Source organism: Cricetulus griseus, chromosome X, assembly GCF_003668045.3.
Source record: "Cricetulus griseus strain 17A/GY chromosome X, alternate assembly CriGri-PICRH-1.0, whole genome shotgun sequence".
NCBI classification, from domain to species: Eukaryota; Metazoa; Chordata; class Mammalia; order Rodentia; family Cricetidae; genus Cricetulus; species Cricetulus griseus.
In genome coordinates this window covers 17056941-17082923 of record NC_048604.1, presented here as the reverse complement: position 1 = coordinate 17082923, position 25983 = coordinate 17056941, and the positions used below count along the sequence as shown (strand labels likewise).

At 39.6% G+C, this 25983-nt stretch overlaps 1 protein-coding gene across 1 annotated transcript in view; it reads left to right on the top strand.

Moving 5' to 3' along the window:
* The window catches only part of Phf6 (PHD finger protein 6), a 37917-nt gene extending 18931 nt beyond the window's left edge, over positions 1-18986 (top strand). The window contains exons 6-11 of the mRNA XM_027432073.2: positions 4182-4348; positions 4491-4634; positions 6524-6628; positions 9530-9663; positions 15495-15621; positions 15951-18986. Of these exons, the coding sequence (XP_027287874.1) occupies positions 4182-4348; positions 4491-4634; positions 6524-6628; positions 9530-9663; positions 15495-15621 (677 nt within the window). The 3' untranslated portion in view covers positions 15951-18986. The remainder of the gene's footprint in view (positions 1-4181; positions 4349-4490; positions 4635-6523; positions 6629-9529; positions 9664-15494; positions 15622-15950) is intronic.
* Positions 18987-25983: the final 6997 nt, after the last annotated feature.

Here is a 25983-nt window from a genome sequence, read left to right as displayed (position 1 = left end):
CTATTAGGAATATTAATGTACTTTGGATCAGCATACATTCTGAGAAGATTTCAGCACATTGTGGTAGCCTTATTTATGATTTTGCTTTCCATGATTACAGTGACTTCTGGGCTGTCGTAATCCAGAAATATTAAGTAGAAATTTCCAAAAATAAACAAGTTTTAAATTACTTTTGATTACAGTATTTATGTTTTATTAGTAGTTATTGTTAATGCCTTACTGTGTTCAATTTATAAGTCAGACTGTATCATAAGTAGGTCTTTGTAAAGAAAAAACACATTTAGAATTATTCATGATTTTGTGCATCGCCTGGGAATTTAAAAACACATCCCTTACTGAGAAATAAGTAGAGATGTACTATGCTTCTTTCCAGGAAAAAAATCGACATTTTTTTAATAAGTAACTAAATTTAAAAATAGAAGCTTATCGTTTTGTTTCCACTTAAATTTATAAAACTTGTTTAGTCATGTTTATATATTGTTAGCCAATTTGCACTTGGTCTTTAAAAACATGGGAAAGTTAGTTCTTAAGTTGGATTCTGACTTGGGTCAACCTTTCTTCTTCTTCTTCTTCTTCTTCTTCTTCTTCTTCTTCTTCTTCTTCTTCTTCTTCTTCTTCTTCTTCTTCTTTCTTCTTTCTTCTTTCTTCTTTCTTCTTTCTTCTTCTTCTTCTTCTTTTTTTGAAGTGTATAGGTGTTTTGCCTGCAGGTATGTCTGTATACCATGAGCACATCTGATGCCCATGGAGGCTAGAAGAGAGTGTCAGATATCCTGGAACTGGAGTTACAGACTCTTGTGAGCTGCCATATGGGTTCTAGGAATCGAACCTAGGTCCTCTGGAAGAGCAGCTAGTGCTTTTAATTATTGAGCCACCTCTCTAGCTCTGGGTCTAGCCCATGCTTTTTCAAACAGATAGTTTTGATATATTTACTAGCAGTATTAAATGGATTAGATCCAATCTCAAATTAACTCATATTTTCATTTAGCTTGGACTCAATCTTTCAATTTTTTGTTAGCACCTTAGACTACTGTTCTGTTCAAATTTAAATTGGATCAAATACAGGAACTCTAGGAATGTGACCCTTTTGAGACACGGTCTCTATTCCAGATCTGTCTGCCCCTGGGACCCTAAAGTGCTGGGATTCAGGGTATGTGCCACCATGCTGGGCTTTGGAAGTTGATTTTTTTTTTTTTTTTTTGGTTTTTGGAGACAGGGTTTCTCTGTGTAGCTTTGGAGCCTATCCTGGCACTCACTCTGGAGACCAGGCTGGCCTCGAACTCACAGAGATCCGCCTGCTTCTACCTCGCTTCTACCTCCCGAGTGCTGGGATTAAAGGCGTGTACCGCCAACGCCCAGCAGTTGATCTTTTTAAAGATTTAGCTGGGGTTGGAGAGATATAAAGCCTTCTTGAAAAGGATCTGAGATGGACTCCAAACTGCCATGCAGGGCAGCTCCTAGGATCTGATGCCTCTGGCCTCCATGTGCACCTGCACTCAGTGTGCACCTAAACACACACACACACACACACACACACACACACACACACACACACACACACACACACACACACCGAAAATAAATCTTTAGAAAATTGACTTACCTAATTACTGGTATAAATATTAAAGCCAGTTGCCACTCTTATACTTTGTTTTTATAATAGAAAACCATACTGTTCTCTCTCTCTCTCTCTCTCTCTCTCTCTCTCTCTCTCTCTCTCTCTCTCTCTCTTTCTTTCTTTCTTTGATTTTTTGAGACAGGATTTCTCTGTAGGAACTATCTTTGAAGACCAGGCTGGCCTCGAACTCACAGAGATCCTCCTGCCTCTGCCTCCTGAGTGCTGGGATTAAATGTGTGCACCACCATCACCCAGCAAACCATACTGTTTTCGCATCTAACATCCACGTTAATAGAAATACTTTAGATTGCCGGTTAAAAATAAAGTCATCAGATACATGCTTTGACAAATGCATCATAGTTAATGTTAATTAAAATTTTGGAACAAATGATTTAATAGATACACATGCTAACTATGATTTGGTCATCACACATTGTATCCATATATTGAGTTATTATGCTGTATTCCACGAATACATACAATTAAAATAGTAGCTACATATAAATTCTACATTGAAGGTAGATAAGCAGGCACGTACATATACATAATAATAAATGAATTTTTAAAAAACTGATTTGTGCTTTTTAGAAAAGGAGAGAGTAGAGCTGGAGAGTAAGAGGATTTGATGCTATCCTAGAGGACTAAAGTTTGGTTTCTAGCACCCACATTAGGCACCTCACATCTGCCTGTGACTCCAACACCAGGGTTCCAGTGCCCTCTTCTGGCCTCACTGGAAATAGACTGGGCAAACAATAAGAATAATTGAAAATCCCATACAACTATTTTTCTGTTTTTCTTCACTCAATTTTAGAAGTGAATCAAAAATATTTTGAGAAGGGTTATGAGTAGGGACTGGCAGTATATCTCAGTGGTAGGTGGCTTGCTTCACATGCATGATGCTCTGGGTTCTATCTCAAACACTATATGAAAAAGGAAGAACCATTGTAAGGAAGCTTTCCTCTTATTCTGTTCCTTCAAATTTTAACCAGTGTAGTTATGCAGTGCCCTTTTATGATGAGAGTAGTCATCTATGTTTAGAGCTGAGGATTAAGATTCATGATCTGATTAATACAAGTATATGAATATACTGGGATAGGATACTTGAGATACTTAAAGATGATTAATATATACTGATTAACAGCTGGCTCCCATTTTATCTTCCGGTCTTCTGAAGCCAATAGTGCCATCTAGTGGTAGAGAACAGCCACTGAAGTACAGACTATAATAAGGGTGATTAAAAGTTGTTTTTATTTTACATATATTTACTTAGTACAAGCCTTTGTGTGTGTGTGTGTGTGTGTGTGTGTGTGTGTGTGTGTGTGTGTATGAATGAGAGAGAGAGAGAGAGAGAGAGAGAGAGAGAGAGAGAGAGAGAGAGAGAGAGAAACCAACTTGTAGGAGTCGGTTTTCTCCTTTTTTCATGTGTAACCCAGGATTGAACTCTTATGTCTTTAGCCTTAGCAATAAGTACCCTTACTGCCTGAATTCTCTCAAAGACCCAACTAAAGTGATTTTGAGTTCCTTTTGCTGAATGAAAGAGTTCTAATTCTATTTCATACTTTACAAACAGCTTCAAATTGGCTTGAATTTTTGGGTTCATGGTATATGTCTACAGAATATCAGGCCCTTTTGTTTCCTTGGCATATAGTGTATGTTTATACTTATATTCTAGAACTTGAGGCATAATCTCATATACAGTGTTTTATACATGTATTTTTATTTCATGTGCCTGCATGTATGTCTATACTGCATGCAGGCCTAGTGTCCATGGAGAAGGCCAGAAGGCAGCTCTGGATTCCCTTGAATTGGAGTTCTGGATAGTTGCAAGGCACCATATGGGTGCAGGGAAAGCAAATGTGTATTTCCCAAAGTTACATCAAGGGATTTCAGATGTAGAAGCATTTTAGGTGATAATGAGGTATCTGGGTGTGACTTGGAGAATTGGGTGCTTGATGGAGGACATCAATGAAGGTAAGGGGACTAAGTGACTCGGTATTCGTTGAATTGTCCATATGGTCAATTGAAATTTGCCAGAATGAATACAGGTTGAAATAGAGAAGAGCTGTGTGCTAAAGAAAGCCTGCTGTGTGAGCTAATATAGATCCTTTCTACACAGGTTAGTCTATAGATCAGCAGGATGAGCAACATCTAATCTTAAGCCTTATAGTGACTTTCTAAAAAGGACTGTCTTTTAACAAGATCAAACTGGAGAAGATATGGTTTAACTAAGTGGTGTGGATACCTGGCTTTTTACAGAGGCCATGACTTGATTACACTGGTAGAATTGTCCTTGATGTTCCTTCTTTGCATCATCTAGTGTGGTAGCTATGTATGGTATTGACTAGTGTTCTTAAATTCATATCATACGTTTCTGTTCTTAGTGGGAAATTTATACATTAAGCATGGGCAGCATTGGATTGTGCTTTTTTTAATATACCACAGACCAGGCCTCCTTGTTTCTAGGGGCCATTTCATGCAAATGAGAAGCACAGCTCCCAGAGACTCATGGAAGTAGTACTGATTGTTAAGGTTAATGCATGTAAAACTTTTGTTTCTTTTTGAGCAGCTGATTTAGAAGAAACTTTTAATGAGCATGAACTGGAGCCCTCATCTCCAAAGACTAAGAAGAAAAGTCGCAAAGGAAGACCAAGAAAGACTAATTTTAAAGGGCTGACCGAAGACAGCAGATCTACATCCTCCCATGGAACCGATGAAATGGAAAGTAGTTCCTACGTAAGTAGAAAACTAGTGGATTCCTCCCGTTTGTTGGAACACGAAAAGTTTCATTTATACTGTGTTTATAGGTAAGTTTTATTTGAAGTGTTAAATGAACTTTGAATCCATTTTAAGTGTTTTTTCCCTTTTATATCCACAGCGAGATAGGTCTCCACACAGGAGCAGTCCTAATGACACCAGGCCTAAATGTGGATTTTGCCATGTAGGGGAGGAAGAAACCGAAGCGAGAGGGAAGTTGCATATATTTAATGCCAAGAAGGCAGCCGCACATTATAAGTGCATGGTAGGCATGGTTCTTAATGTATTTTTAAAAAATCATTTAGCTGGTAATCTAATATAGTACTTTTCTTTTCAGCATTGCTTTAGAGTTTTGCATAATGAAGTATTAGTTACTTTCCTCATTGTTTTGACAAAATACCTGAGCAAAACAATTTAAGACAGGAAGGGTTTAGGCTGAATGTGGTGGCACAGGCCTTTAATTCCAGTACTGGGGAGGCAGAGGTAGGCAGTTATCTGAGTTCCAGACCAGAGAGCTATATAGTAAGACCCTGCCTCAAAAGATGAAAAACAAGAAAGAAGGTAAGAAGAAAAAGAGGAAGGGTTTGTTCAGTTTGGATTTGACTTCAAGGGAAAAGGTCCATTGTGACAGAGAAGTGGTGGTATGGCAGGAGCATGAGGCAACTGGACACATTATGTCCACTGTCAAGAAGCAGAGGACAGTAAATGTTTGCTTCTCATTTATTCAGTTTGGAACCCTAGCCCATGAAATGATGCTACTCACACTTAGGGTATGGCTCTCCACCTCAGCCTAATCTAGAAATTGCCTCACAGACATTCCCAGAGATTTGTAATTATAGATTGTGTCAAGTTGACAATTAATATAAACCATCACAAGTAATATGTTATGCTCCCAAATCTTTTGGTTTTTTGAGATAGAGTTTCTCTGTGTAGCGCTGGATTTCTTGGAACTTGCTCTGTAGACCAGGTTGGCCTCAAACTCAGAGATCCATCTGACTCTGCCTCCTAAGTGCTGCGATTAAAAATGTATACCACCACCACCTAGCCCCAAATCTTCATATACTTCAGATTTTTTATAAAACAGAATTTGAAGTAATCATAGCTAACATATTGAAATACTCTATAAGAATTTCATCTTTATAATCATAAGAACATTTAGGATTATAAATGGGCTTCAACTTATAACCTAATAAATATCACTGTTATGGTACTTAGCACACTGAATTGCAGTTGTGTATGAATGAATCTTTCCTCTAATAGACTCTAAAATTCCTTGGAGAGATTCTAACTTTACATCATTTTATCCTGGCCTGTTTAATTTTTTGAGCTAGATTTTACTGAATTACTCATCTCACTTACAATTAATTTTGAAAAGTTATTTATATAAGAAGTTGTTACTAGACATGAAGTCACAAGCCTGTTAACCCAGCACTTGAGAAGCTGAAAAAAGAGCATCTCAGGTTTTAGTTCAAGGCCAGCCTAGAATACATAGTGAGACATTGTCTCAAAATCCAAATAATTGGGCCTGTGAAATGGCTCAGCAGGTAAAGGCACTTGCTGCTCCCAGAACTTGTATGGCAAAAAGAGAAAACCGATTCCTGCAAATTCTTGAACCACATGTGGTGTCACATACACAAATATATAGTATAATAAAAAAATTTAAGACAACACTGCCCCAAATAAACAGAAATCTGGACTAGAGTGCATACTATATTTACCCAGAATCTTGTTTTTCAAAATGTGTATCCTCCAAGAACTCACCATGGAATGGCTTTTAGATATATCTGTTTTGAAAATAAAAGATCAGAAAGGATCCTAATCTGTTTGTTGTTAGTTCAAGTTTGCCAGTTGAAGCTATTTTAAAATTTTTTCTTGGAATATTAAATAGTTGGGCAAACAGGGTGATGGTGTTATGGACACCTTTGGTATGTAAAGCAGGCTATTTAATCTTAGCTCCAATTGGCACTCTTAGTTGGGTTTTTAATTATTTCCATTTTGGTTTATATTGTAATGAGACATGAAAATATTTAAAATACTTGAATTGATATTGATTATTTGGGAGAAGTCTTGCTCTGGGAGTTACAGAACTGTAACAATTTGTTACTGCACTGTTTAAACTTGTAAGTGGTTATGTTCTGCGTTTTTCTTTTGTAGTTGTTTTCTTCTGGTACTGTCCAGCTCACAACAACATCAAGAGCAGAATTTGGAGATTTTGATATTAAAACTGTACTTCAGGAGATTAAGCGAGGAAAAAGGATGGTCTGTGATTTTTATGTGTATATATATGTTTGCGTTATGCCATGATACTCTTGATTCTGCTTTAAATTTAGGGCACATTCCATATTTATCCAGTTATACAGAAATGTAATATAAAGTACTTCATAGGTTTAAATATGACCTATCACTGGTCAGTAGCTTTAAGAAGCGCAGCCTTAGAGCTGATGAATGTGGAGGGCCAGTGAAATGCAAACCTGTACCGGATACCTGTCTTCTATGCTAGTTCATCACTCGCTCAAAGTTTGTAGCACCTATTCCCCTGTGCTTTTCGTCTTTACTGCTTGAAGTCTTTTCATTTATTTGTGAGTGGGTGAGTGGGATATGTGTGTGGGGGGGGGTTTCTGCATGTTCCGAGAGAGAGAGAGAGAGAGAGAGAGAGAGAGAGAGAGAGAGAGAGAGAGAGAGAGAGAGAGAGATGTTTATATATGTGGTTCTGCATGTTCCTGCAGAGGCCAGAAAAGGGCATTAGATTCCCTGCAGCTGGAGTTACAGGAGGTTGTGAGCCACAGTTGTGTATGCTAGAATCAAACACACATTCCCTGCCAAGAGTAATACACATATTTTGAGCCATCCCTCTGGCCCAGGTGTGGTGTGGTGTGGTGTGGTGTGTGTGGGTGGGTGGGTGGGTGGTGGTGGTGTGTGTGTGTGTGTGTGTGTGTGTGTGTGTGTGTGTGTGTGTGTGTGTGTGTGTGTGTGTACGCATGCATCCACATACACATGTACACACACATATATGCCTGTGCCTCATCTTCCCAATCTCTGTCTCTCTTGTCTTTTAATTTTATGTGTGTGGCTATTTTGTGTATATGTACTCATGTGCATCCTTGTCCATGGAGGTCAGAACATGGTGTTGGAACTAAAGACAGTTGTGAACACCATGTAGTTGCTGGGAATTGAACCTGGTTCATCTGGAAGAACAAGTAGTGCTCTTAACTGCATAGGTATCTCTCCAGCCTACTCTGTCCCACTCTTCCAAAGAAACTGGGTTCAATTCTTCTCAACCACATGATGTTTCACAGCCAGCTCTAAGTACCAGTGCAGGAGCCCTTCATCCTCTTCTGGCCTCCACAGGCATTGCAAGCATGTGGTGCATAGAAAGACATGCAGACAAAAACACCCATACACATAAAGTAAAATAAGGCTGGGCCAGGGTGACACACCCCTTTAACCCCAGAATTCCAGAGACAGAGGTAGGCGGATCTCTGATTTTGAGGCCTGGCTTTACAAACTGAATTCCAGGACAGCCAAAGCTACACAGAGAAACCCTGTCTCAAAATAAATAAATAAATAAATATTTAAAATATTTAAAGAAAATAAGGTAAAGCTTTTGAAAAATTAAGGGACTAGAGCATTGGGTCAGCATAGTAGTGGCTGCTCTTACAGAGGACGGAGGTTAAGTCCCCAGCTCCCACAAATTGTCTACCTCCAGTTCCAAGGGATCTAGACATGCGTGTGGTCCAATGCATATACACACATAGGCCAAACACTCATAACACAAATCATTTTAAAAAGAAATAAACTGGGAATTACGCTCAAGGGCACGAATAGATTCAGTTTCATCTCTTGGAGCCATAATACTATCATACAAGAAGGTGTATATCATCCCATGGTTTACGTCTCAGATCCGTCCTGGCCGCGGTAGGCAGTCTGTTGTGAGGTCCTCCAGTCTTTCATGGCGTAGCTTTGGATATTTATGGTTCTTGGCCAACTCGTCTAGCACTGACCTTTTCTTTGTGGACCTTCCTGTTTTAAAATGTGACAATTATCTGTTCTTTAGATTCAGCTCATTGGGTTGTTAAATTTGATTACTTTCAAGCTGAAATCTTTAGTGGTAAACTTGTAAGAAAATCCCCTCATCCTCTTATGCAGCAGTGCTGTGTTTCACAAGTCGACATGAGTGAGTGGGACAAACATTCAGTTCTCTTGATGAATTTATTGCATGGCTCTGTTAAAGGTTCCGGTAAATGCTAACCTAGCAATCTCCTGGATAAACTCTAACAGAAATTAGTCCATCATCATCCTCCCCCACCACCCCAGAAATAAAAGGCCAGCTGCAGTGGAGTAAACTTCTGTTTACTATGCCCCCTTCCTGGAGAAGGGCCATGAAACAGTCTGGAAAAAGGCAATATGCCTACCTCCTGTTTGTCAGACTTACTGCACTGTAAAACCTCTTTTGCAGTGGGCATCTGTTAATCTCACTATTATTTAGGAGAAGCTGAGAAGTTTTGAAAAGTTTTCAGCCCTATCAGTCTCTCTTTGTCATTCTGGAAACTTAGTAGTGAGCCTCCTAATGAAGGGCTTCTTTTCCTGTTTTTCTCCTTTTTTTCCAATCATGATAGGAAAGGATCTGATTTCAGGAAGGAAAAGGAGTCAAACCACTAAAATACACAGTATTAATCTTTCTGTGCTTGGCAAAATTAAGTCATGTCAACTGTATTTACAGTCCAACCATATATGGTGTCACAATTTTGATTATATGCTATATATTTTGTTTTGTTGGTGTATTTTAGTAGAAAATAGCTGCTGTTTTCTTAATTTTTTAAATTAATTTTGTTTATGTGTATGTGTGCCGGCCTATATGCACACATGTATGTGGGTGCCCATGGAGGCCAGAAGAAGGCATTGGGTACCTGGAGGTAACATGTGAGTACCAGGGAGCTGGAGTTACAGGCATGTATGAGCCGTGCAACACAGTTGCTGGGAACTAGACTCTAGTCCTCTGCTAAAGTAGCAAGTACTTATAACCACTAAATCATTTCACCAGCTCCTGGCTGCTATTTTCACATAAACTGAAGTACTTGGCTAAAATATGCTTACAATAGAGTAAATAAAATTGTCTGACCCTTGAAGTACTGCTGCTAATGATACTTTCTTTCTTAACAGAAATGTACACTTTGCAGTCAGCCTGGTGCTACTATTGGATGTGAAATAAAAGCCTGTGTTAAAACCTACCATTACCACTGTGGTGTACAAGACAAAGCAAAATACATTGAAAATATGTCCCGAGGAATTTACAAGTAAGATAACAATTGTCTATTTTCTTTAACATCTGAGAAAGATAACACTAGTTTTCTTAATCTCTATTTTTTAATGATGATTCGGGCAATTTTAGAATACTGTCAGTATTGTATCAGGAATGAGAACTACAGTTAGCATTTTTCTGTGACTGTATATGCTGGTCATTCTCTGGTAATCAGTCAGGCTCAAGACTTTCCTCAGGAAACTTACAGTTTGTTGGGCTCTCCCAACGACTCTACCTACCATTTAATTAAATGACCAGACGAGCCAATATTCAAGTATCCAGATGAAAGAGCTAACCAACCTGTGGTAAGAAGTGTTTAAGAGTTTGCTAAAGACAGAAAACAAAACTGCTGGAGTGGAGGTGTAAAAGACAGAGGTAAGCATGGCACAGGTGGCCCAGTGTACACACACCATGTAAGTATTCTATCGATGAGACAAATTCTAGGGGTTTTGGTTTGTTTTAGACAAAGTAGTCCTTGCTGACCTTGAACTCGCCTATTTGCTTCATTAGTGCTGGGATTAAAGGTGTGTACGCCTTCTCTAGCCTTCCAGTCCTATACTTCATCATCTTGCCAAGACATCTTTTGACTTCTATCTTCACAACTACACTCTAGTCTAAATAATCAACAGTTTCTCCTGGATCATCAGCAATAGCATGTTCATTTTCTTGTCTCCTTTTTGCTTCTGCTCCACCTGTTGTATTCAGATTGAAGTACTTGTTTGGTGTATAAAGTTCTGCCTCAGTTTCACAGAAGAGAAGGAGACAGAATATATTTTGAATTTTGGGGTTGCACATCACTTTTTGTAAAGGGTCTCCACTTGCCTGTGTATTTATAGTAGTTCCATTCCTTTCATCAGCTGGAGAATAAATTTGATAGGAATCCCTGAAACTTGACTTGCCTTTTAGAGATATGAAACACTTCCACAGACTTAATATGCAGAAAAAATAACTAGGATAGAGATCTAACACATAGCAAGAAATGGAAGGCTTCTATTTTATTGTGTAAGGCTTAACCGTCAAGCAAACCATTCAAATCAACAAGCTGCAGCTGTCTCATCATTTTGTGTGTGTGTGTGTGTGTGTGTGTGTGTGTGTGTGTGTGTGTGTGTGTGTTTGTATAAAGTCAACATAAAGTATAAACACAAACCCAGCTCTGTAATCTGATGTTTAAAGTTAGAAAATAAGTGTTCATATGATCTATTGTAAATTAGTAAAGAAAAATCATGTTGCCACCTTCCAGGTAAAAGATGAAAGGTGACTTTATACCTTTGAGTGTCAATTTCTGAATCTTAGAGTATCACCTCAATGGCACCTTTGCTAAGTTAAGAATCAGAAAAGGGTGCCCAGGAGAAAACAGCAAATAGTTTATGTAGTGTTGAAGTGGCCCTGATATAGGGTTAGACCTCAGGATCATCAGACTTAGACTGGGTCTGGTTGGAAATGTTGTCTGTCACTTACCAGAGATGTTTCAGTTCAGTAGATCTGCAATGAACATCAAACTTGAGGTGATTCTCATGCTCATCCCTAACGGAACAATTAGACTGAACACACATATTCATTCAGATTAGGAACAAGACAAAGGTACCAGCTACCAACTTTACTTGCCTTCAATTGCTCTTGTTAGCTCTTGCAACAAGAGAAGAAAGAGAGCCAGGAGCATAGCTCAGTGGTGGCACCGTTGACTAGAATATTCAAGAGGCCCCAAGTTTCATTGCCATCACCACAAGAAAAATGTATAATAAATAACAATGATGAGTTCTTGTTACTGATAATTGTCTACCAAGACAATGCAAAGGAATCAAGTCTAAACTCAGGAAAATTAATGAAAGCACAGTAAAATTGCACAATGAGATGCCTTCTAAAAGGCAATTCCACTAATAATTGGTTTTGAAAATGTGAAGGGAAAAATGCCCCCCCACCCTCAACTTTAGCCAATTTTAAAAAGAATTGCATTTTGCTAAGCACTCAGGTGAAGCATATTACATTTCTCAATAGAAGGATTTAGCATTAAAGATACATAGTCACCAAATTAATCTAGAAACCAATATAATGTGAAGTAAATGCAAAAATGTTAACAACTTTTATCTTAGTAATCACAGCATAATTTCTGTCTATAGTAAATTGGTGTGCCCTATGTAACAGGAAAAAAGTCTCAGCTATAACAAGAATAAGTTGTTCTTCACATACAAGGCACACAGAGGAAAGATGTCAGATATGGGAGGCAGTTGGTTAAAATCTGTATTCTATTTGTTGTATGTGATACATTAAGAATTCTACAGCAGTTTTAATGGTTGTGTTGTTTTCCATTGTATGGGTTTATCAGGGGTTTTTTTTGGTCCCTGTTTTAGACATTTAGATTAACTTTTTAGTCATCAGAAAATTCGTATTTCAATGCTGGGTTGGCTTAGCTGGTGGAGACCTTGCCTAGCATGCATGAAGCAGAATTTAGTCCCTATAATAGCATAAATACAGGTGTGTATATGTGGGATGTGGAGGCAGGAGGTCAGCAGTTCAAGGTCATGCATGCTTCTGCCACATAGCAAATTCAAAGTCATATGAGGCTACATAAGAGCCTATTGTCTCAGAAAAGCAAAGGAAGAAAATCATGTTTCAGTGGCCACCTCTAAAAAAATATTTGGCTATGATAATTTAAATTGTTCTTTGTTCATTTCACAGTGAAATATACTTAAATCCCTGCAATGTCATTGCAGATAGACTGTTGCATTCAAGTGTCTCTGTGCACGTAGCTTACAGAGAGAAATAGCCAAACAGGTGCAAAGCAAAGGAGTATTTCTGAATGAAGTGGCATCTGTCTGTACCACTTAAATATGGCTTTCCTTCCTTAACAGCCATTTTGAGCCCTGACTTTATAGTTTAAAAGACAAGGGAACCTGGGCATAGGGGCGGGGGTGAAAGGGAGAGAGAGGAAGGTACGGAGAGCACCTCATCCAAATGAAAGGAAATTTTGGTTCTTATTTAGAACAATAAACAGAAAGGGCAATCCTCACCTGGCTTCATTTTCACCTCCTCTTCAGGACCTCCCTAAGCTGTCTTGTAAAAACCCCTAATTCTTATACCTGACTGTTTACTGTCCTGACTCTCTGTAAACTTGAAGTTGGTTAGATTGAGGCTGTTTAGGGGGTGATGTTTACTGGGTGGTCGAACTGCCTAGAGTCCTCACTCTTGATATCTGAACTCATGCTTGGAAAATACTTAGAATACATGGTGCAGTTCCCATTCACAGTATGTGAAAAGGACAAAGTCTTCATAAAGTTGTTAAATGTTTTACAAGAAGGGAAATAAGAACAAAACTAGATTGAAAAGCTTTGCAGGAGTGGTGCATGTTTCTAATTCCAGCACTCAGGAGTTCTAGGGTAGCTGCAGCTACAGTGAGTGTGAGACCTGCTTGGGTTATATATCCCTTAATTGAGCTAGGCGTTGGTGGTGCATGCCTTTAATCCCGGCACTTGGGAGGCAGAGGCAGGCGGATCTCTGAGTTTGAGGCCAACCTGGTCTACAGAGCGAGTTCCAGGACAGCTAGGGTTGTTACACAGAGAAACCCTGTCTTGAAAAACCAAAAAACCAAAAGCCTAAATTGGTGTCATTGTACTGTAAGTTTGAGGCTACCTATGAGTTCTCAGTCTGCCTCTAGGAGTAATTGTTGTCATTGACTACACAATGAGAACCTGTCTCAGAAAAAAAAAAAAAACATGTATTCAATTCCAGTACTACAAGACCCTGCTGTTCTATTCAAATGTTATTTTAAACCTTGTGAGAAATAACCATTTTTAAAACATTTTATTGATTCTTCGTGGATTTCACATCATGCAACCTGATCCCATTCATCTCCCTGTTCCTTCGTATCCTGTCCTTGCAACTCTCGCCCCCCCCCCCCCGCAACAAAATTTAAAGGAAAGGGGGTGTTCTCATCATAGAAGCCACAATATGACATAGTGAGTCACACAGTGGACCCTTTAGTCCCTACATTTTACTTAGAAGTATTAACTGCAATGAGTCATTGTGCTGGGCCCTGTATCCACTAATGACCACAAGAGGGCACTGTTCCATCTTTGTCTGGTATGAAAATGACCTAAAACTGGATTTGATTCAGCCCACCGCTGCCATCATCTTCTCCTGCTTTTTTTCTTTTCTTTTCTCTTCTTTTCTTTTCCTTTTTGTTTACCAAATACTAACTATATAAAAGGTTTTGTTTGTTAAGCATGCGTGTGGTTCAGTCACACTCAGCCCTGTTACTTTCTTCTGCCCCTCTCCAATCCCTATCCTTAATAGTCTCCCTTTTAGTTTTATGATCTTTCTATCCCTAGCTTCCACACACTTGTCTTTGTGAACAGAATGATCTCCACTTCCATCCATTTTCCTGCACCAATACCAATGCATTCTTTGTAGCTAAGCAGAAGATTATTGAGTGCATATGCCATATTTTCTTTAGAACACCTTTTCTATGTGTGTGTGCGCGCACACGTTTTTCTGGGGATTGAACATATACATTCTTGAGCTATGTTCCTAACTTTCAATATTTGCTGGAACAGTACAATGTTAAGGAAAAAAATCACTCCAGCAAGCACTTGCTTGTTTTGAAGGGGAACTTACATATATAAGGACTACCTCTGCCTTGGTCACTGTTGCCTTAATCATATGATTAAGTATACCATCATTGATGGGGGACAGTTGGAAATGACATGCCTCTAGAAGTGGACAGGATCAGTTAAAGAGGAGCTATATCCTGACTTATGATAGACTATAGCTGGACCAGAAGCTGACGACATGCAGATTTTATTCCTGCTTTGTAGGATACCGGGTGGAACCAAATAAAACAGTACTAGACAAATCCAGTTTGGCGCAGCCAATAAGCTGTCTGTTCCAACCCTGTCTTAAACAGGTCAGTATTATGAAATGAAAAGATGTTGAAAAGGCCAATGTAGATGAAGAGACACGGCCAAGTACAATGCAGGGGAAACAGCTGATTCATACAGCTATTCTAGGGAAGGCAAGAAGTTCACGATGCAAAGTCGCTGGATGAGTTTGAAGGAGACTGTCATGAAATACAAGCAGAAAGTAACGGTGTATAGAGAGTAGATGTGTGTGTGTGTGTGTGTGTGTGTGTGTGTGTGTGTGTGTGTGTGTGTGTGTGTCATTTGTATTCTTTCACCAAGTGGATCCTGAAATTAAGTACAGGCCATTGGAATTGGTGGCAAGCACCTTTAATACATTTTTTGACCAGAGAGATGACTCAGTGGTTAAGAGCATTTTGCTCTTTGAGGGAGGAAATCCATTGTCATCTTCTGGCTTCTGGGTGCACATACACACAAAGACAAATACAAAGTGAATATTTTTAAAACTATTTCTTAAAATGTGATTGTAAACTATGTACCTGAAATAAACTTGTAGTATTTGGTTAGTTCATTTGTTTACCCAAAAGTTAATTTTTGGATTTTGTTTTGGATTGTTTTAAGACAGGGTGTCACTCTGGAGCCCAGGCTGGCCTTGAACTCAAATAGCCCTCCTGTCTATAAAAGTGGTTTTTAAAAGAAATTTGTTACATTTATTTTATTTCTTTGTTGGGGGACACATTGTGGCCTGGTGTACTCATGCAGATCGAGTACAACTTTTGGGAGGCCATTGTCTCTTTCCACCATGTGGGCTTATCTTCAGGTGCCTTTACCTGGTGACTTATCTCATGGTACTAAGTGTGAATGAGGAAACCCATATTTTATAAGGGAACCAGCCTCTGCCAGTGATGATTTAATTATGTTCTCATCAACATTTGACCAAGAATTTTGAGATGTTTGTCTTTCTTCATTGTAGGCTGTATTGTAAAAATCATAGCGGAAATGACGAGCGAGATGAAGAAGATGAGGAACGAGAAAGTAAAAGCCGGGGAAGACTAGCAATTGATCAGCAACTAACCCAGCAGCAGCTTAATGGAAACTAGGTATGGAAGTCTATTGATGAGCCCTGTTGTCGGAATGCAATGCACACTGAAACAGAAAGATGGTGTGCAGTGTGAATTTTAATTTTATTGTATTGAGTTATGAATGTGGTGCCAGTATGAGGAGGATTGTATAGGCCTGCACAGACGTGTGTTTTTTTTTTTTCTTTAGCTGGTCAGTTTCAGGACTGTAAAAACAAGCTGTCTGCTTTATCAGTAAATATAGTCAGAGTGTAGAGCCAGTAAGATATTCCCTACTCCTCAATAATGTTATGTTGATTATATCACCTCAAACAACATCTTATTTACATGTTTTATCATTTTTTAAACAGGTTCCTGGGACAGAGAGAGTTAGAAACCGAGAATAAGACAACTGCAACTTCTATGCTTTTTTTCACTCTTTTCTAAAATAAAAAAGGGTTTGTAACTTTTTACTGCCCGACTCTTAGATCTTTCATTGAACTGCCTAAAAAACACCGTGTTTGTTTTCTGAGCCTTCACTAGATGGCCGAATTTGACATATTGATATTACGTAGCTGTAGTTTGCAGTTTCTGGGAAGCAATCGAAACACTATTAACCCTGTGTATACTGTCAGTTAAAGCAGACCTTGAGTGAAGTAAACTGTATTTCTGGACTGAGCAAAGTTCTACTATTTAGAGTGTTTAAGTTTGTAGAGGATCCATGCTCAAAGGAAACCAGAAGCAAATTGTACTTCAAGATGCAAACACACCTCCGGTGGCAGCACCTGGTAACATGGACTTTTTTTTTTCAAGCTCAAGCAATGGAAAACTACAAATGGAAAGAACCTTATTTTTGTCTTGGCTTTGACAGCACATGTTAAACGTTTCTTCCGGGAAGCGTGCAGAAGCCTTCCTACAGTCTTTTTTAGAGTTGTTCTCACTGGCCAGTGTGGGCAACTGGTGATGAGAAGCCTTAGCGCATGTGCCCCAAATTCTCTTGACAGTACACCTTTCTGTGCTGTCCAGAGAGCTTCTGGCAAAATAATGGAATCCTATCAAGATCAAAATAAAGCCTGACAGAAGCAGATTACATTTTTGAGTACCCAAAGTACATTTTTGAGGTTAAAGAGGTAACCAATGCGCTAAGGACTTTGAACACCATATCTAAAGCCAGTTCCTCTCAAGTGCCCTATTGTGTGGAATGCTGCACATATTGGCCCAAAGTATATCAGGAGATATTATGTGCTAACAGAGTAAAGAAAAATCCATCTTTGAGTAAAACAGTATTTATTTTTGATTTTGTGACCACTATTACAGAAACCTTATTTAATGCTTTCAGTCATTGGTTTGCTTACATATTGAATAGGCGTTTGTGCCCTGCTTTCCTCTAGGGCTTGGAAGGGTTTTCTTAATCACCAGATTTCTAGAAAGGATCTCCACTGGAGTCTCTTGCTAGTGGCACTCTTCCACTTACCTGCTGAAGCACATTTATATATTTCTTTATGGCAAAACCAAAAAACTTAGTTGGGGTCTGCCTAATATTACCATAGCACCTCAGTATGAAAGGTAGGGATTCTGAGTTCTGAATTATTAGTTAACCTACCACAATGAATGAGATTTGCAAATAAGAAACAACATGCTAACTTGACTGTACATTGATCTATTCTGCAGCTGGTTGAACAGCATTTTTAAATGTAACAGGTGGAAAATTACACTGTGCTTATTGACTGAATTTTTAAACTGCTAGTCCCTTAAGATCACATTTTGTTAAAGTGTGTATTTACACATTTACTTAAATCAAGGGACTCAATGCTTGCTTTATTTTAACCATCTTTTGTTGTTACTTTAGAAGGAAACTAGCTTTAGTAGTGGATTGCCTTGTACGTCTTCTCCTTTTGCTCTTAATATGCCATGATGTGTATGTGATAATTTTCAAGGTTCATCATGACTTGAAGTGCAAGGACAGATCTCAGTTTGTTTACCAAGCGATGTGACTTTTTCCAAAGGATCTGTACTTTATTTCCTTACAACAGCTTGAAAACATTATTTTTTAAATCTTTAAATCACTGTGTCTAGGTAATTTTTACATTGTGTGCCATAGAACTTACCCATGGAGAAATAGAGCTCCTTCATTTTTGGACAACTACTGTAATGTTTTTTTAAAGACAAATGGAAGGTGCCAGGGGTAATTATGGCCTGTCAATAATTATATAAAGAACTTCAAATACTATAGCTGTCAGTTGATGGATTTGATATGTAGTAAATGTTTGACTTTGTATGGGTTTCTTCAGCCCTTTCTCTGCCACTAGCAACCAGAAAAGCACTTTACCTTTTGGTTGGTTAGGTAAGTGGCTGACTACCTGTTTTTCTCACTGTGGTGTGATTGGCTAAATAACCTTCATTTAAAACTGAAGTCACATTAGAAACTCATGTTTGGGTGTCAACTTCCAATATTTTGATTCTTTGTTCCTGTTTTCATTCTATGCTGAGTAAAAGTGCCTTACAATGTAAAAATTGTACAGTACTTATGTTCCCAAGTAGCATCTTCATCAGCTGGCTAGTAATTACATTGTGGTATTCCTATTTAGAGAAATGGACCTCAGCAGTGTATTTACTGTACATCTCTTAAGTCCTTAACTGTAGTTTTACTAAGCATGACATTATTTGGGAAATAGATGGCATTTACATCAATTCCAAAAACACTGCCATGGCTGTCTAATGCGTATTTTAGCCTGAAATTTTGATGAGTCTTTTTTCTTGTTTTTCTTTATTTGTTTTATTCTTTTTTGTCATTATTAATATTCAAATGTGTAATCTTTGCAAGCGTATATTGAAGATTATTCTGGAGCATTTATTGCCTTACCAGAAATGTTAGTAGGAAATGTTCTTTAGAGTAGAAGGGTAGACTTGCGTTTCTATACTTTAATAAGTTCCTGGGGGGAGGGGGGAGTTTTACTTTCATCTCATTGTTTAAAAACCCACACCTGAGTAAATTTCATTTCAAGGATCAGCAGTCTCAAACTTGAGGTGGTACTTGTTCAGTGTACACTACTCAAGATACTAACAGAGTAACATGATCTAGAGATCTGCTATTGACTCGAATCTATGTACTTGAACAAATGTGTGAATCTCAAATATCTCAAAGCAGAAGTGTTGTAGAATGTTGTTGCTTTTTGAAAAAGCACTGAAGTTAGACCAAGGCACAGTTTTGTTTTAACAGACATTTAAGTTAATTGTAAAGATAAGGAATGCGTCATGGGTCAAAAATCAAACATTCCTCACATGTTATGTATATTTTGTTCCTGTTATATTGGCTTTATTTTCAAAATTGTAGTTTGTAGTATTAGTTTCCTTTTATTGGTATTCTTGCATATACTATTCGTTCAATAAATGAGTTTTGAATTTCAGATCTGTGTGTCTTTTTGTAAAAGCGTGTATCCAGGGTTGCTTGGTAACAGCAGTAGCGCTCTGTTCTTTTCACTCTTGCTTTACTTCAAGGTGAAATACAAATATCCAGTATGTCTAATAGCTTGAAGATAAACAAAGGAGGAGGGCTAGAGAGGCAGTTCATTGGTAGGGACTGACTAGCATATGCTTGGCCCTGAGTTCAGTTCTGTGATATGACAAAACAAAGTACATACTTCAAAAGGCAGTTGGACCGGAGGAGTGTGGTTAAACAAAAAAACGAGTGTGATCAGTTCAGAGTTTCACAATATAAAGATGTCATCACGGAGAGGGGCAGCACCTGAGGACAATTGAGTTGCATTATGTCTTGGTCCTTCTAATTCGTGGTTCAGATCCCCAGTGTTTAAATCAAGTCCACTGCCACCAAGTCAGTATGTAACAATTGTGTGCTTTCCTACAAATGCTGGTGTCTGACACATACTGGTGTCTGACACATATGTGTATGCATGTGTTTAAAACCCATGATTAAGTCTCATCTAAATGACTATAACAAAATATGGAAATGAAGTTATATGGTTTTCTTTGCTAATTACAACTATTGACAGCTTGCTTATTGTTTCCATCTGCAGTCCCTAGCAATTGCTAAAGGTCATAGAAAATCCCTGCTACTATTTATCTGGCTGTTTTTCTTTTATGATGCTATGGGGAGATAGCATGGCAGAAATAAATCTTCTGTAGGGCTGGAGAGATATCTCAGGAGTTAATGCTTGCTGCCCTTACAGAGGACCCAGGTTCAGGTCCCAGAACCCATGTTGGGCAGCTGACAACCACCTGTTAAGTCCATCTCCTAGGAATTCCACCCCTCTTCTGGAGTCCTCAACACATGCACATACCAACAGAGAGATACATAATTTTTAAAAAGTTATCTAGGGTCCAGAGAGATGGCTTGCAGAGGGACTGGGATCCGATGTGGAAATCTACATCATATAGCTCACAACCTTGTGTAAATCCAGCTCTGGTGGACTCTTCTGGCATCTGCAGGCCCCCCACAAACACATGCATCATGCACGCATGCACACACACAAATAAAAACAGAAAGTAATCTATAGCCTCAAAATGGAGCAAATTCTCGATACATGCATTGTGGTGATGAACCATGAAAACATGCTTTTAAAAAAGGCCAGACGAATTGGGGCAGTGGTGGGGCACACCTTTAATCCCAGAACTCGGGAGGCAGAGACAGGCAGGACCACCACCAGGAGCAAGTTCCAAGACAGCCAGAGCTGTTACACAGAGAAACCCTGTCTCAAAAAGTAAAAAAAAGGGGGGTGCTAAAATTAGTGGGGGGAAATACAGTTCTTTTTTCAAAATGACATTTTGGGGTTTTGGATTTTGCCATGAAGCCCAATGAGACTATATTTTGGTGATAAATGAATTGTCTTTGGGAAACCGGGCACTGTGTTTTATTTACCAAAGAATTAAAAGCTTTTATTCTGGCTGTGAATGGTGACTCATCCCAGAAATTCCAGCATTTGGGAGACTGAACCAAGAAGAATCAGGAGTTGAAGTTCACCCTCAGTTAGATAGCTTGTTCAAAACCAGCCTGGGCTACTGTGAGACTGTCCCCACTCTTCCTGCCCAACCCTAACACACACTGTTTCATTCTATATGTTTTGCTAACTGTGGTGGTCGGTCATTTCCCTTTTGCTTGATGTCTGAAGAGTAACAGATTTTGCATCACTGTCTAGTGTTTCCGGTTAGGCCTGCTTCTCCACTCAGAATCAGATTGCTTCAATTTCATGGACTTGAAAAGGCCATATCATTTATTAAAGAACTCCCATAGCCTTTTTCCTGTTGTTTGATGGCTCTTATTATCCCCACAGTTATGACTGTGTAACAGCTGGTCCATTTTGTGGAAAAGGAAAGCAAAATTTGAACTTCTAACTTTTCAGCTGCTTGTTTTGGCTTTGCATAAATACAGTCTAAGACTAACCAGAAAATGAGCTTTTGTTTCATTTGCTGAAAATGATTTTTCATGTAGCAGTTTCAAGGAATTTCAATTTAGCAATGTCTACATGTCTGGAAAGAAATTATTAGTTAAAAAATCCAAACAAACAGGGACTCATTATGCTGGCTAGGCAGCATGAAAGTATCTAAATGAATACAGTCAAGGGTGAATCAACACAGAATTTTTTTAATTTTCCAAATTATATTTTATGCTGTTTGGTACTATAACATTAGTAAAACATTTAAATTTTTTTCAAATGTTAAAGTATTGCAAAACTAAGGCTTGATGTTTTACTAGAAACCCAGCCTTTGATCATTTTTCTATTTAGTTGATCTTTATCAGTTTACTAAATAATTAAGTAGGGAGCAACAAAATAAGGTGAATTAATGAGAGCACATTTTGTAACTTAGAACTTCAGTAGTTGGGCCTGCAGCCATTTACCTTTCAGACGTAAGCTAGACAACTGAATACAAGGGCTTATTTTGCAATGTTCCTGATCCTTAAGCCCAATAGGCTTATGTTCTATATTTAATACCGATTTAGTAGCACCTGCAAGGAATGTTCCATTGAAATCTGTTTTCATGGGGTTTTGGTTACAGAGCAAGCACAGAAGGAAGATGCATGATTTAGAAAATTACTAATCAGAGAGTTGGAGTGTGTGTGTGTGTGTGTGTGTGTGTGTGTGTGTGTGTGTGTGTCTGTGTAAACGAGTGTGTTCATGTGTGCTTGCCTGCATGTGGGTACATGCTTTCAAGGACAACATATATGGAGGTCAGGGGACAACCTTGGGTGTCAGTCCTCGCCTTGTACCTTGTTTGCTGCTGAATACACCAGGATAGCTGGCATGTGAGCTTCCACAGATTCTCTTGTTTCTACTTCATATCCCATCTTTGGAACACTGGAATTACAGGCATGTATTCCTGGCTTTATGTAGGTTCCTGGGATTTGCACTTTGGTTCTTCTTGTTTGTTTGTTTTTCGAGACAGAGCTTCTCTGTTGCTTTGGAGCCCGTCGTGGAACTCACTCTGTAGACCAGGTTGGCCTCAAACTCACAGGGATCTGCTTGCTTCTGCCTCCCGAGTGCTGAGATTAAAGGTGTGTGTGTTATTTTTAAGTACAATATTTTTTGTAGGCTTGTATTAAAATAATTGTTCTTAAGCATTTCAACCAATTCTATATACTCTGATGACATAGGAGAGCTAGCCAGAATGTTGGGGGTGTAAGGATAAAATGCTAAACAAAACAGTCAGTGCTTAAAGCTAGATCATAATCCAGCTCAGTGGGTAGGGAGCATGCATAATCTCTCAGGTTTCCTTCTTAGCACTTAGTAAAGCAGGCCTGGTACTTCTTGCCTCTAATCCCAGCACTGAGGAGGTATATGCAGGAGGATCAGAAGTTCAAGATTATCCTCTGCTACAATTCTGAGACTGTGATGGAGATGGCAAGCTGACACAAAGTGGTTTATTATTTATTATTCTTTTGAGAGAGGGTTACTCAGTTTGTCCCTGACTGTCCAGGGACTAAAATATTAAAAAAAAAAAAACCTGGGCTATATAACCCTTTATCTAAAGAAAAAAAAAAAAAACGAGGTGGTGGTGGGAGTCTGTGGAGATAAGTGGGTATAGTGCCTGATGTGTAAGAATAAGGACTTAAGTTCGGGTCCCCAGCATGCTTGTAAAAGACAGCCATAAAAGTACATGCATATAACACTAATGCTGGGAAATGGAGACAGGATCCCTGGGGTTTACTGGCCAGCCAATGTAGCTGAAACACAGAGCTACAGACTCAGTCAGTAACCCTGGCTCAAATAAGGTAGAGCATTGAGTAAAGATGCTGGGCATGCCGGTTGTTGGTGGCGCACGCCTTTAGTTCTAGCACTCGGGAGGCAGAGGCAAGTGGATCTCTGTGAGCTCGAGACCAGCCTGGTCTACAAGAGCTAGTTCCAGGACAGCCTCCAAAGCCACAGGGAAACCCTGTCTCAAAAAACTCAAAAAAAAAAAAAAAAGAGCTAGGTACGCTTGACTTGCGCTTACAATCTCAGCTCTAGGGAAGCAAGACAGGAGCATCTCTAGGGCTCACTGGCCAGGCAGTCTGGTTGAATTAAGAAGCTTCAGATTCAGTGAGAGACCCTGTTTCAAGAAACAAGGTGGAAAATGATAGAGGAAGACACTCAACCTTGACCCCCGGACTCCATGTGCACATGCACACACGTGAATATATATGCATGTATGTACTCCCCCTAACACACAAAGAAAAAGGAGTTATTTGTGCTCTCAGATTTGGAAGATCCAGGGCAAGATAAGTGGCGCATTCCTTTGGGTCTCTAATGAGGCCTTCCTTGACAGGAGCACATAAGACTGCTCCATAGAACTGCTTCTCTCGTCCAGGAAGCAATACCGACAAGACCAGCACCACAATCTCATCCACCGACATGCTCCAATAACCTCTAGGCCACACCTCCTAAAGGTTCCACAGCCTCCTAATTGCATTACCCGGTGAACAAGCTCCAACAAGACTACTAGGCCACCGAGCCCTAGAGATTCTCCTCCCTTGCTTCCCTGGAGCTGAGGTGACAAACGAATGCCAACTATACCTAGTTTTTATGTGTGCCTCTGAGAGACTCTGGCTCAGACTATAGCATTGGGGTTCCAATCTTTGCCATATCATATTCTCACCATCACCTATGTATTCCACATGGAAATCCATTACTCACTGAAGCTCCATGCTCTCAGCTCCTCTCATGGACATTTCTAGCTAAGGTGACATCTACTCAAGCATGAATCCCAAACTAAATGTTCTCAACCTGAGTTCTAGCTGTCTGCTAGCTGTTTGCTTCCATCTCCACCTCCACCTACTCCTAAGTTTCTCAGAATCTGTCACTCTGTCTTTTAAATCCATCCTTGCTTCTTCTTTTATATCCATCCATTCATCATCCATCCATCTAATCTAATCTATTTATTTATTACATGTGTGTTAATGTGTAGGCATGTATGTACCATGGCATATGTACAGAGGTCAAAGTACAACTTACAGGAGTCAGTTCTCTTCTTCTTCAAACATGAGGTCCTGGGAGTAGAATTCAGTTCATCAGCTTAGTGGCAAACACCTTGACTGGCTGGGCCATTTCACCAGTCGAATCCTCTCTGTTCTTACTGCTGACACCTACCGTCCATTCCATTTTTTCTTTTTCGAAACAGGGTTTCTCTGTGAAGGCCTCCCTACCTGTCCTGGAAATTCCTCTGTAGACCAGGCTGGCCTGGAACTCACAGAGATCCGCCTGTCTCTGCCATCTGTCTGATGGGATTAAAGGTGTGCCCCACCACCTCCTGGTCCACTTTTCTTTTAACCATTTGCAGAATTTCCTCCCATCTACTTTGACCATGTTGATTAGATGTTAGTCCTTTGCAGGGGTGGGGGTTCTTGGCCTTCCTCCATGAACTCGAGTGAAGGTTATTACTTTGTGATGGTGCTGGCATCACTTCCACGTCCCCTAATTTTCTTTTATTCATACATACCACGTGGCTATTTGTGCCTTTTACTCCATCTCTGACCATGTAGTTCTGATCTGAAGTTCACTCACAGATCACTTGTTCACATTCATTTTACTCTTACCCACTCCAACAGTTTGCAGTGCCTGTTGCAAAAGCCAGCGACCCTTTCTAATTCACTACTTGGCTCTAAATTATATTCCCAATAGCTCAAGTACTGTCACTGGGTCCTCAGCTAATGTTCTTTTGCTAATAGAAGTCTATTTTAGATGATAGGACCAAGATTGACAAGCCTGGGACTCTACACAGACTGTTGCTTGCTGGCAGATATGATAGAGACCCACCCAAAAGCCAGTGCTTCGTTGGCCAAGAAAAGGCAGTCCTGACCAGATAAAGGGTGGGCAAACTGTTGTAGGCAGTGAGGACACCAGAGAAATGAGAGTAATAGAAGCTGAAGCAAGGCATGTCAGGAGAAATGGAGGTTTGTTTATTTGTTTTTTTAACTGATTTGCTTATAAAAATGCTGCATGCTAAAGACAGCTCAGAACTTGAAGCACATGCCAGGTGAGGTGGCCTCTACCCATAACCTCAGCACTAAAGAGGATTGCCCTGATTCTGAGGCCGGCCTGGGTTATATAGTGCGTTCCAGCCCATTCTGGAACCCTGACTCAAAAGCAAGCAAACACCAAACTTGATACCTTTGTGAGATAGGCAAGCATAGGGTTAGCTTATCGACCCGAGGCTCCACTTGGCTCAGCCTATATATGCACCCCTCCTTTAACAATGTGCCTGGCGCCAGGCGTTGGTGGCGCACGCCTTTAATCCCAGCACTCGGGAGGCAGAGGCAGGTAGATCTCTGTGAGTTCAAGACCAGCCTGGTCTACAAGAGCTAGTTCCAGGATGGTCTCCAAAGCCACAGAGAAACCCTGTCTCAAACCAAAAAAAAAAGAAAAAGAAAAAAAAAAAGAAAAACATTGTGCCTGGCAACCTAAGATGCCCACCTTCATCAAGCTGCAGGTACACCATACTCCAAACAATGGAATACGTTTGTCTTCCCCTATCTTCTAAAGCAGCCCTCTTGTGGTCAGTTTCTACTAAAGATTGATAGGCAGGGGGCTGATATGAGCTATTTTTGAGACACATGCACAATTAGGTAAACTGTCCAAGAGTGAACGTTTAGGGAATACTCTTTTTGGCCAGTCTGTACCTGTGCATAATTGGGTGTGCATACGATTAAAATCAAGTGCATCATGGGAACAGACATGTACTGGGATCAAAGGATTCTATAATCTAAGCCTGTCAATCAAAACAGGGAACCGCCCATGGTATACCCTTAGCAACCAAACACCACCTCCTCTTCTTCCTCCATCCCATAAAGGAAAGACCCAGACAATAGCCTGCTAAAGAAACAATAATTGGAAGCTTAAACAAAATAAAGGCTTTATGGTTCAAAAGGCCTGGGACCAAATTTAAATGTTGCCAGTTAGAATTTGGGCAGTATTA